The 12,967-nt window shown below is 37.2% G+C and overlaps 1 protein-coding gene across 7 annotated transcripts in view; it reads right to left on the bottom strand.

Annotated features, from left to right (window-relative positions):
* Nucleotides 1-926: 926 nt before the first annotated feature.
* The window catches only part of MEF2C (myocyte enhancer factor 2C), a 171,324-nt gene continuing 159,283 nt past the window's right edge, over nt 927-12,967 (bottom strand). For 4 of the 7 annotated variants that reach the window (XM_080803588.1, XM_080803594.1, XM_080803590.1 and 1 more), the window contains 4 exons: nt 11,859-12,031; nt 9,274-9,403; nt 8,538-8,673; nt 927-3,021 (listed from right to left, as the gene is read on the bottom strand). In XM_080803588.1, coding sequence (XP_080659714.1) covers nt 2,700-3,021; nt 8,538-8,673; nt 9,274-9,403; nt 11,859-12,031 — 761 coding nt within the window. In that variant the 3' untranslated portion in view covers nt 927-2,699. The remainder of the gene's footprint in view (nt 3,022-8,537; nt 8,674-9,273; nt 9,404-11,858; nt 12,032-12,967) is intronic. The other 3 variants (XM_080803591.1, XM_080803593.1, XM_080803592.1) reach the window with 1 other exon arrangement.

Here is a 12,967-nt window from a genome sequence, read left to right as displayed (position 1 = left end):
TCAGCATTATAAATTCACTTTTCCTTTGTTGCTGAGGCAAATTGCAGGTAAAAAATTAATATGGCTATTTTTTCATAGTTTCACATAATGACCCTTCCCCACCCACTGGTAAATTTCTGCTGATATTGATAAAGTGTTTTGAAATGACAAAGAACATTTGTGACATGTTTGCATATTTTATACACATCAAGTTATAAGGATGGTTCTAAGGATGGAATCAAGTTTATGGTGAGGAAAATGACTTTCTTAGATTCCCCCCTGCCACGTGTGAATAAGTGTGTGTGTGTGTGTGTGTGTGTGTTTTCAGGGATGATTCTTTGTTTTTTCCTCTAAATAAATGATTTTCTTTCATGTTCCATGAATACCTTAAGGAATGGGATATATGGAAAGGTTGAAAGATGTTTTTTCTTTTGTTTTTAATATAGAAAACGTTCGTACAAGGCAGGCTAGCATCCTATATGGATATGACCAAAGGTGCGATGTGGTCTAATTGTGGATTTCAGATCAAGTTAAGAAAATACAGCTTAGTCAGTAAGGTCTCTTGGCTTTTGCCACCCAGCGGCAGCCTTTTACAGTGAGAAACACATAGCAACTATGCAAGTGAAAGAAAAGGATGGATAAGAAATGTCCTAGGACGTGCTATAGCAGTGTCGATCTTACTGTCTGGATCTTCGTTGCTGTGTATGTCAATGCACATGAGTGGAGATGAATCGACAGATCTTCACATTCCAAGAGAAGGAAAATCATTCCTAGATTGAAATCTCTTTTAAAACAATATATATCAACGTTTTTTTTTATGGCACTCACTTTTTAAAGGGTCTGAAAATTAATCCCTTATAGACGAATATTAGACAAGAGTCATTGCTATTTTTTGAAAAATTTAAAAAAAGGGACATAGAGAGGTTCTTTAATGGGATTTCTTGAAATGGCTATTAAATCTCTTTATTGAAGAAAAAAATAGATGACATACATGCTTTATGCAGAAGTGACATTTGGGGGTCCTGACACACCGGGATTGTTCAACAGTCCTATATTGCTGACAAGATTGTTGAGGGTCAGTTAAAATAATTAAAAATGGATGACGAAGCAACTATCCCTTTACCTGCTTCCTTCTTGTCTAGCACCCAGTCTTTCACATTTTTCTTCTGTGGGAATTTATGACTTGTGCGTTGAGTAAACGCCATATCACTGGTTTCTAGGGCCATATTTGCAGGACATGTGCCCCAACACAGCTTCTCTATTCCGGGCATGTTTCTAAAAAGTGTCTCAGATTCTAGGCTGAAAAACCAACCAGATAATTTAGGATCCGGGCAAGTTAGGGTTACGCACTTACTGAATTCCAAGATGCATGGTGAAATGGTGAGATCAGAAAGGGGCCCTGCATTTGATAATAATGCAAAAACAAAAACAAAAAAATAGCATGAAAGAAACTCATTAGTATATACAATGGATGTCAGTTGACCCAGTAGATTGCTAATGTATTAAAAACAATTTAGGGTGTTGCAATGTGATATGTTCTAATCCCACAGGTTATCCTTTTGACAGCTGACCTTGAACTTATAAAACGTATGCAGAGTAAAAGAAAACAGAAAGAAAATAGTTACTCAAGTGTGCAACTGCACAAATATACCCCCCTCCCGCTATTAAGATAACAAAACTTCTGCTATTACCATAATATTATATATATTAGAAAGCTATACACAAGCATGTTAATTTCACAGATTTTTTAAAAGATTCTTAATATTTTATATAATTAGAAATACACATTTCAAAAACAAAACTTCTACAAAGAGAAAACAGTTATCTTGGTTAGCAAAGCATGGAGTTCCTCATGGCTTAGGGTAGTGCTTTCTATACAAAAAGTCCTTTTTGGTTTTTTACAGGACTGTTTAAAATATTAGCGAAGCTATCAAGGGGGAAAAAAACACATTTTGGCTTAAGTAAACTACAAAAAGCCACAAATGCTTTGCAAACTCTGTCTTACCTTTTATATGAAAATAAGCAAAATGTAATGTACATATTTTTATATTTTTATTTAATAAGAGATGCAGACCCAGATTTATTTATTTATTTAATTAAATACGTTAGCCCTCAAACTCCACATTTTTTTTTTTAATAGGTATGGTCCTCTTTTAATGGTCGTTGATCCTTTTTAATGAGTGCCATACGCCAATGATATGCGTGCAGGTTTGTGAGCGCGTTCTCGGGATGTTAGGTGACCTGGTGCGTTCCTAACATTTACCAATGGCCACCCTTTGCCGGGTCTGTCCAAAACATCTATACATTTTTCTATATGTTGCATAACAGCTGCTCTCTCTTTCAGTAAAGATCTGCCGCTTTTGGCAAATGTTTCCTTTTGTCTATTTACATGTAAATAACGTTGAACCTGCAACATGACACTATCTATTGTAACATACATTTTGCAAAGGAGCACAACAGTGAAAAGAAGTTAGCCTTAAAATCTATTTTGTACAAGTGTTCTGTTGTACAACTCAAGTGCTAAGCTTATCTCAGCATTTCTGTTTATCTTTATACTGTATCACTGAGGCAATTTAAAAGTACTTTTACAAAACAGAGTACCTGACTTTTTTTTTTTTCCACACACAGCACATATAATGCATATCGACCCCCCTTCCCCATTAAGGTATAGCACACACACACACTGCAAGAAAAAAAAAAACTATTAAGTAATAATCTGATCATGTTGCCCATCCTTCAGAGAGTCGCATGCGCTTGACTGAGGGACTTTCCCTTTCGTCCGGCGAAGGTCTGGTGAGTCCAATGGGGGAGTGGAATTCATTCCGGTGATCCTCTCGGTCGCTCCCGTCGTACGAACTGCTACAGCTGCTCAAGCTGTCAACAGGAGATCTCCCCGCCTCGTGGCGCGTGTGTTGTGGGTATCTCGAAGGGGTGGTGGTACGGTCTCTAGGAGGAGAAACAGGTTCTGACTTGATGTTGAGGCTTTGAGTAGAAGGCAGGGAGAGATTTGAACTCTGAGATAAATGAGTGCTAGTGCAAGCTCTGTAGGAGGAAAGGAAACCCAGTTACAGATGGAGGAGGCCTGGAGCCCCCAGGAACTCACAATTACATCAAACATCAGCTTCAAGACTCGCATAGACACCGGAGCATGCCCAGAGGGAGGAGAGCGTGCTCGGAAGCACTGGGGGGGCAGTGCCTGCTCAGAGCCACTGAGAATGCCTGGGAGTAATTACAGTATTTAACGGGGCCAGGCCTCGTGAATCATACTTCTAGTCTCTGACAGGCTCCCTACACATGCAGGTTACTGGCTCAGAGAGGCTTAACATGACACGCTGGAAAAAAGCATTTTCTGTGTCCATGGAATTTCTCCCTAGACTAGTTCCGAAATCTAACCTAAGATTTAAGATACAATATTTAGCTTTTGAGTGAGACATCTCTGACTGACTAATGCCTGTGTGTGGAAATTACTGCAAAAAGCCTGTGATGGATATAAATGGTTCCCTCCACGTAATAAGCGCGAACACATGAAGTTGTACAGTCTTCAGAGAGAGGGAAGAGAGTTCAAATTTCAAGTGAATAAATCCCTAAAATGCTACACTTAACTGTATCTGGTGAAAGACTGGAGGGGGGAAAGACGGGGAAGGAGGTTGAAAATTATTGGCCAAAAATTTAGTGTTGGCTTAAAAACACTTAGACTTCCTACCCCACTAACATTGGTCAAGGGCTGGCCTTTCTCCATCCTTTCCGTTATGTGGGACACAAGTGGCGTCTATTTTCCACAAGAACCTCAACTTCATCACTGCCATTCTCTCCCTGCCGCAGTGTGTAGTAGGATATCACTCAGCCTGTAGTTATAATTGGCATGAGCTGAGAAATCTGGATTTGTCTAAGGAAAAGCTTTTGTAAAGAAGGATCTAGTGTGCTTTTATTGTGTTTATAAGCCTTAATCCTCATTTATTTCCAGGAGAGTATAATTTTCCCTTCTTCCCAAATGTGGAAGAATTCGGACACTGGGCACTCTGGAGGGAAAAGCATTAAGCCCTTGGGTGTCAGCTGGCAATCGCAATGACTTTGATCAGGATAAACTGGGAGAACGCTGCCGACATCAATTTTAAGATGCTTGTACTGCTCCTGCATTCTGATAGCACTGACATCCGTGGCTAGAGTCAGCATTACTTGCCCACGTTGTCAAGAGAGTACAGGTATCTCCCCTAGTGAGCAGTCATGGTGAAGAATAATCCATACAGATACACCCATTCTAGACAAAGGAAAGTGAGCCTACCTACTCAGGGACGTGATTATGTTACTTTCAAATGGAGAGAATTAGGTGACATTAAAAAGTCATTACGAGCAGTGAGAAAATGGGGATATATTTCAGAGGAAAAAGTGGAGTAACTTGGGGTTGGTTTTTTGGGAGATGCAATTCAGGCTCAAGATGTATAGAGATATAAAATGAGTCAAAATGAGTTTATCTTTGAGTGATGTTTTATACAAAAGCACCACCTACTGGCAAAGAATTACTTTCCTTCTCTTAATAGATGAGCTAATACCTAGAATGACCTAAAGGAGAATTATTTGTTTCCCTAATAAGCCTTTCTTTCTCCAGTTTTTATGTTATAGGATCAAAACAGTCTTAGCATTTATATCAAGTTACCACATTGAGTGCATATGATTTTCAATCATCTGTTTATACTTGTCATTATTGACTTATAGTTTTTATTTTACACTGCATTGTTTTATTAATTTTCTTAGAGTTTAATTAAATAATCTTTAAATCAAGAAGATATTAAGCCAGGGTTGGGGGGGGTGGGGGAGGAAACACCTGTATTTCAAAAGGATCCATAATGGTGGACTATTTTATCTGGGTTCAAAGTTACTTAATGATTCATTTTGATGTCAGAGGAAATTATCTTTTGATTTCTGGAAGAAAGAATTTTCCTGGCTCTCGATAAGAAAGGCTATTTCACTAAAATTTAATTAAATGCTTCTACTATGAATCACACAACTCTTTAATAATGAACGTCAATTAGGAGTCTGTAAACAAAGTGGCGTCTCAACAAATACTATGACTGCCCTTTGACATTTAGATTGCTTTTTCACAGGCAGGGAGATGTGGACAATTAGTAAAAAAGTTTGGTGAGATGGACTAGTAGAAGCAGTTGATCTGGATGGATTAATTAATGCAAAAATAGTGTAATCAAAATGCTGTTTCCTTAATACAGCTTTTAGAAGCTGCATTATCTACGTATTTACGGTATCTCCCATTGTGAACTGGCTAGTATTGGTTTTGCGGCTTCTCTTCCCCATGGGAGATACAACACTCACTGCTTGCTTATCCCTTCCTGTAAACAAATAGGCGAGTCCCTTGGTTTCCTTTCTAGTGGCATTTCCTTTGACACTGAAAGCATAGATGAAGCATTTTGAATAGTTCTCGGGGATGCTAAACGCAGTCCTGAGATGTACGTGATGACTGAGACTCAGTTTCATTCTACTGTGGTGGAGGATCCCAAACAGAATGAAGTGTAATTGGCTAGTCTCTGTTATCAGATTATTATCTTGGAAAGAAAAAAAGCATTAAAAATCCCTTAGCTGTATACATGCTACATTCAGATACAAGCATGTTGGTCTGCTTGTTCTTGAGAGCAAAATTTTTATAGACCCGGAGAATTGTGAAATACTCCATGTGTGTGGGTGAGAAAGAGGTGGGTGGGGAGACAGAAGCCAGATATGCAAGTTGCCCATCTCCACTCCTGCTGCAAGTTTTCATGTACTACAGATGCTTTCCAACTGGGAAAACACCTACCCTTCCCCGTAATTGCTCAGAAATGAAACATGACTGGATAGTTTTATTCAAATTTCTTACTGCCTCCGCCTGGAAATTAGACTATCAAACTATATTTAACTTAACCTTTTAAAAGTTGTCTTTAAACACCCACATCAACAAACATGGTGTATAGAAATGCTTCCAGAAAACAGGCTGCCCTTTTTTAAGGCGATATGAGAAAAACGCTTAAAAATTTGAGGGTCATTTGCTCAAATATTCATATTCAAAGGACTGTCACTAACCCCTGATGGCAAGTTCCTTCTGCCAATCATCTCTGCTTCCTGCATCAAATCAATGAATGCCATTTATCTGACTTGCTTAGATAAAATCAAATACTAGATAGAGTTAAAAGTACAGCTTTTAAGAATTGAAGGTATTTCCATCAACAAAACATGAAGAGCTCTTTTATTCTCTTAATTTTGGGAAAGAACTACGGTGACCATCTTGGGCTGCTGGGAATATATGCTTTGGAAGAGCTGAAATATATTTTACTCTACTCTGAACACTATATCTCTATAGAGGAACGTGAACCCACCACACAAGAACATGAGGAAACTGTAGCCTAAAAAAAATACTGATTTTTTTGAATTAATTCACACTGTAGGGAATTAAGGCACCTCATATAATTTATTTTACATAAATTTTACAACTTGGGATTTTTAAAAATAGTTTAACATTTAATTGTGTGAACAAGGGCTAGTCCCTCTGAAGGAACCTTTTTTTTTGAAAAAGCTACCCAGTGTGTGTGTGTGAGTGTGTGTGTTTGTGTGTGTGTGTGTGTGAGAGAGAGAGAGAGAGAGAGAGAAAGAGAGAAAGAGAGAGGAAGGAAGAAAGGAAGGAAGGAAGGAGGCTGGCCAAAATCAGAAGATGTGGAAGGGGTATCCTATCTATTTGAGGGATAAGGGAAGTGATTAAAAGTGCAATAAAAACTCATGGACTAAGTTCAGAGTCAAATACTGCACCATGAGAACCATTGTTGAAAGAAACCGGAACTAAACAAAATGCTTCATCCCTGGCTGTTGTAATTTGGTTCCTCTGTAGGCCAGTTCTCTCCCTTCTCATTTACTGAAGCTTTTATTAAGGGCAGCAGAGAATTAGATTCTTCCCGTGTAATAGAAGTGACTTTTAAGATTACAGTATAGTTAAAATACATACATTTATATGTAAAATGCAAATTGTCGGGTGTTACAAAAAACAAAAGAAAGCCACATTCAGATAAAATAATATGGCTTTTGACGTCGATAATTTCTAAGGAAATCTAGTCCTCTAATGGATGAATTTTGTGAAACATGAGACGTGAACAGCTGCCTTGATCTTTGCCAAGAAGCACATACAGTGGATTCACTGCTTAGCCCTAGCGGTGCAACACTGCATGTATGTACTTCAAGATTGCCTGGATGGTATCGTGTACTCAGTCATAATTATCTCAAAAAGTTACTGCAGTAAATGTCTACTTGCATAGTTAACAATTCTGAGAAAATTTAAATGTCCTAAAAGGAGAAACTCTGTTGCTGATCAGTATTTAATATATCTTCAAAGTTAACAATCTTTTAAGAAAGCACAGCAATAATGTCACATAAATTTATTTTATTGTTTACATGGAAGGTTAGATTTTCAACAATAATGACCAGTGAGCAGGATGCACATAAGCAAACAGTGAATGGGGGAAGACTTTATTACTAAATTGATTTCATCTATGTGAAATCAATTCCACAAGAAAGCTAGGAGGGCAGGGAGGATAAGAGACGAAGTTGTGATGTTAGGGATTTTTATTCTAATCAGTGTTTTATTCTCATTATTTCTTTAGAACCAGAAGCATAGAGCTAGCTAACTATTCTAACCACATGGTTTGGCAGAAAAGTAAAAACGAGGTAGGCATATAGAGTGTTTCTAAAATATAAGCTCATATCTTTCAATATTTTATACCTTCCTAGTATTTTCTTCTGAAGATTAACTGCAGTTATGGAGTTATTAGTTAAACTTAAAGTCAGATCTCCGATTCACGTTTTAAGCTTAAAAAAACGATCTGTTTTACAGGGAGTGTGAATTATGAATTCAGGGCTTTTTAAAGGTTTGAACATTTCCATACATAAATGACAGGAGTCATTTCTATGATAAAGACATTTCTCAAAATTACCACAAGGGGGCAGAAATACACATATTCTGATTTCAGAAAACAACAGAAATTATTTTTATACCCAAATTTAGGTAATTAGTGTATGCGCATATACACATATATTTATATTTGTGCAATATCTATAAATATATAACCATATGATGAGTACACTATAAATATATGAAATCAATGGAATAGGAGATCCTGTAAGTACTAGGTTAAGGTTAGCATAAATTAGATGGTGTATGCTGAGTGATAAGGGTTCACAAATACATCTAAAATTTAAAGAACTTATAAGTGTCTTCTTATGTCCCACGTGAGCTATATGAAAAGTTAACTAAATGAAAGTTTTTCATTGATCAAAGTGGAAACCAATATAGCCTAAAACAATAGGGAAGTAATGTATCTCATTATCACAGAGCTCCCCTCCTCTCAAAAAATAAGGAAAGGAATATCTAACCAACTTAAAAGATACTGATCTGATAATTACTTTCCCATTCTGATAAAGTAGAATTTTACATCCTTTAATGGGACACTAGAGCACAGTATCTAGAGACTGCTGTTGTCATCCAAGAACACATTCTCAAAGTGTTTTATAATAGAAATAATATTGCTTACCCCAGCTGACTGAGGGCGGATGGCGGCATGTTATGTAGGTGTTGCTGTTGCCAGCCAGTTACTGACCCAAGATGAAGAGCGCTGGCGGTGTTAAACCCAGACAGAGACGACAGGTCTGCACTACTCAGAGAGTACTCTAGACCAATAAATAAAACAATGAGGTAAAACACTTAATTTGAAAATTGTCAAATGGTAAATACACATTTCCAATTCAAAAATACTCTTATTAGTATCACGTAATGATTATTATAAACTCTCTTACTCTGGGGGTAGAAGCAGATAAAGCATCGGGAGCAATTTTGATTTAAAAGAGATATATCGTTTACCAAAAAATAAGTATTCCACAAAAGCTTTAAAGTAGTACAGCTTGCAATTTTAGTTTACTAGAACTACAATCTGGCATTACAGTATATATGTCTTTGATGATCTAGAAATGTTTTTTAAACAATCCTGAGAAAGTGAGCTTTCTATTATATCCAAGAAATAATGGCTCATTTTCCTTGAAATTGGTCTTTTATATTGAATTCAGGTCAGGTCAATAAAACTTTCAGTAACTTAAAGAAAAATATGGATATTCACTTTGTCTTAGTAACATATAGGTAATGGTATAGTCTGTGGATGCCACAGGTACTAAATGAAGTTTCCTAATAGACTAAAGAGTAGTATCTTTTTTTTTTATCTTGCTTTTTAATAAAAAGTATTTAGTGCACTATTTGAACATGGTAAAGCTACTCACCGGTACCATATGTTGTTGAAATGGCTGATGGATATCCTCCCATCCCTTGTCCTGGTAAAGTAGGAGTTGCTACGGAAACCACTGGGGTAGCCAATGACTGAGCAGACTGGGAGTTATTTATCCTTTGATTCTTTTAAAGTAAATAAAGATACATTATTGATAGAATTTTTTACAGTTAAAAATATTAGATTTCAGTATTAATTTTGTGTATAAAGAAATAACTTGGTACAAGTCTCATGAAATTAATCATTTAACATGTGTCTCTATGAACTCTGCCAACCCTATCATTTACAATCCTTCAAGAGACCAGTTGTTGCCATAGTAACCCATTACATCAGTATCTCCTAGGCAACTGAACTAGTAACAAGTACCATAAGCTTTATTATGGGTAAAAACAGACTATGTTGAAAACTGATGAAATATGTATACTGTACTCCATTGTTTCAGTTTTTATTCAAATGCAAATTAAAAAAATTAAAATCAACCATGGTGGTTTTTATGCTCAGTTCTATACACAGCAGAGCAGATGGGTGGAATTTCATGCTACGTTCTGACCAGCAGGTGGTGCTCTGACCACTTTTTTCAGATTCTTCTAAACTTCCCTCAGAACTAAATGGCAAAGCAGCTAACATGTATATTTAACTCCTTACAGCAAGAAGATTAAAGATTCACATACATTTAAAAATCACGAGAGTTTGAATTCTTAGAAAAATAAGTATCTTCATGGTTTAAATAAGGAAATTATTTTTGTTAGAATTTTACAATAAATCAAGTCCTAAAATAAACTGAATACATGGTCTTCTCTTGCAAAGGTTAAGACAGAAAAATAAATAACCTGACATTCTTTTCAGGTGTGTGATACCTGAAATTAATGGCATTTAAATATGACTCATTTGGACACAGTATGGTAACTTCTGAAATCTTCCCATTTTACTAGAGCCACTCCACCTAAAAGTCACCTTGGGTTTCTCCTTGCAGGTGCCATTTAAGGGAAGTACTCTTACTACTTACCAAAAGCAGGTCGACATCCTCAGACTGAGAGCATGGGGAAGGAGTTTTATTAATTAGTGTCTGTAAATATTTATAATTGGGCAAAATCTTTTCAACAAAAGGCAAAGCATCTTCTGATAGACACAACAGTTTAAACAATTTTAAAAACCTAGACTCTACAGATAACTCCTTACAAAGACATTCTTTGTTTCCCTTAATGAGCTGTTTGTCTCCAATGTGAAGACAATCTATCCAGTTTTCTGCACAGGTCAGTGTCTCAACCTTCATTATTTCAGCACCACGTTTTGAAAAAAAAAAAAAAAAGATTGTATTTTGAAACCCCAGTTGCTGGAGGAGGGGGGGCGGCGCTGCACCTGGCTGCTGGTGAGAGGCTGGTTGTAGGACCACTCACAGGATCCCTGGGAGAACATCAGTTTTAAGGAACTTAGAATAAATCTGCGGATAGAGACAGCCTGCCACGCATGGCCCACACCGCTTGGCTATGGCCCTGTGGGAGGTTTTATTTATTAGACCCAGTCTTTCCGAAGGGAATGTTGCATATTATGTGATTTTTTTTTTGGTTGATATTCAAAATTAATCTGCACTGTGCCATAATAAACTAATCAGCTTGCAGGACTGTTTTACCCTGAAGCTTGCCACAGAGCACAGAATGAAAAAAAAGAAATGTGTTTGCAGAGTGATCTAAATTTGTCTACTGAATCTTGGTTTTAAATGTTCTCGCTCTTAAGCAAAGCTAATTTGGAGAACACTGATGTAAGTCTCTTTGTTATTGAATTTGGTCCCACAGTTATTATCTTCATCTTAGCCCTGCAGACCCAGGAGAAAGGAAAATGATAGAGTCCAGGGATATTATTTATACTTCTTAATTATTTATTTATTTATTTATTCTTACAGTGCCAACTTTTTTTTTTTTTTGGATGTAAAATATAACCTTTGTTCTCAGAATGCCTAGGATTTTAAAACAATTTGCTTTTCAGAGGTAGTTATTTGCATGAAGGGCATATATGGAAAGATGAACTGAGGCAAAGCACAGGCATGTGCTATAGTAATCATTGCAATATACCTAAGAAAAGAATGGCCAGCTAACATGAGAATATTCATTTAGAAATTATGGAAAAGATTTTTGGTTGTCAGCACCTTGAGGACATAACTAGTTCAGTATTATAAAAATCTGTTATGAAATTCCCTATTTTGTGAGTTTGATTCTACAATTGGTCAAACGGTATGCACCATAAGCAGAGTAGTAAGTCATGATTTTTTTCTAATTATAAACTGCAGGTCTTAAAAAAAGGAAATGCTTTTTTTTGGTCCCAGAACACGAGTTTTATAGGGGAGTTTATTGGATGTTGGTGTTTTGGTTTTTTGTTTTTGATTTTTTTTTTTTAACATGGAAAAGGGAAATGTGAGCCAGTTACCAGAAATAATGGCTACATACAAACAGGGCTCCAGCAATAGCATCAATAAGCTAATTTTCTGGGAGCACCTAAGTAATTCAAAATGTTAGAAAGATACAAAAACAGCAAAACATATACAAAACATTATCAACATTTATTTAAAATGTAGTTTCGCATTACCACTGATGGCATCGTATTCTTGCTGCCTGGTGGAATAAGAACTCGGAGATCTGGTTTACGGTTATTCATCCCTAAATTCATGGGGGGAGGAGATTTTGCTTGCATATTCTTGTTCAAGTTACCAGGTGAGACCAGCAGACCTGGTGAGTTTCGGGGATTGCCATATCCGTTCCCTGTTAACACAAAACAATGAAAGCATTCAGGAAGAAATCTAGATTCAAGTACGTTTCTAGAGAATACACTATAAGAGATTAAAAATCAAAGCTTAACAGGGTAAGACATACAACAAAGTCTGTAGGATGACTAACAGCCTCCATGTGAAGACTAACCCGGCCAGTTAGTTTTTAAATATTCTCTGAAGGAAGACGAAAAGATGTTTTAATGAGAGGAGCTAATATATACCAACTTGCTCAGAAATCGACATATACTTTTATTCTATGAAAAAAAAAATTCGGGAAGAAAGTCAGACCGTGGTTCAGGGTCTAAGAAAAGCACAGAATCAGTTCTGCACTTCAACTGACTCGCTTGGCAGAGGTCTGACTGGCGTGACTCCCTCACCCAAACCATTGAATTTCAGCTCAATGGTTTGGGTTTTATTTTGTGTGTCTGTGTGTCCTCAAGTGAAGAAAGGGCATACCAGTAAGACTATCATTTCTAGGACCTGCAGGAGGAGTAGCCTCTTCCACAGTTTGCTGCTGAGTTCCCCTTTCCTTGGAGTGGTTTCTCCTTATGGTTTTCATCCGTCGGGTTTGCCCTCCTCCCAAGTTCAGCGTATGACCCCAAAGGCTTGCCCTCCTTCAAAAGCAGGACTCCTTCTTAAGAGCTGAAATGAAGGCACGTTGCCTCCACTGTGGTGCCGATTCACCAAGGCACAAGAAGAGTCATCTAATGTGGACACTGAAAGAGTTCCTATAGATAGCTGATGTCTAACCCGCTACTAACAGAACCGGCTATCTGAAGGATGCCATTTCTCATAATTCAAAATACACTGCTCCATCATGACAGGAAGAGCTATGGAGGGAGTCGGTACAACCATAGCTGAGGCAGAACATCATCTGCTGGTTTTTTCCTGCTGCCTCTCACTGCAGAGGAATAGAGACCCGCTCTCC

This window comes from Martes martes (assembly GCF_963455335.1).
Source record: "Martes martes genome assembly, chromosome: 5".
Classification (NCBI taxonomy): domain Eukaryota; kingdom Metazoa; phylum Chordata; class Mammalia; order Carnivora; family Mustelidae; genus Martes; species Martes martes.
The sequence above is the reverse complement of the archived record's forward strand: the minus strand, read 5'-3'. Positions and strand labels throughout refer to the sequence as shown.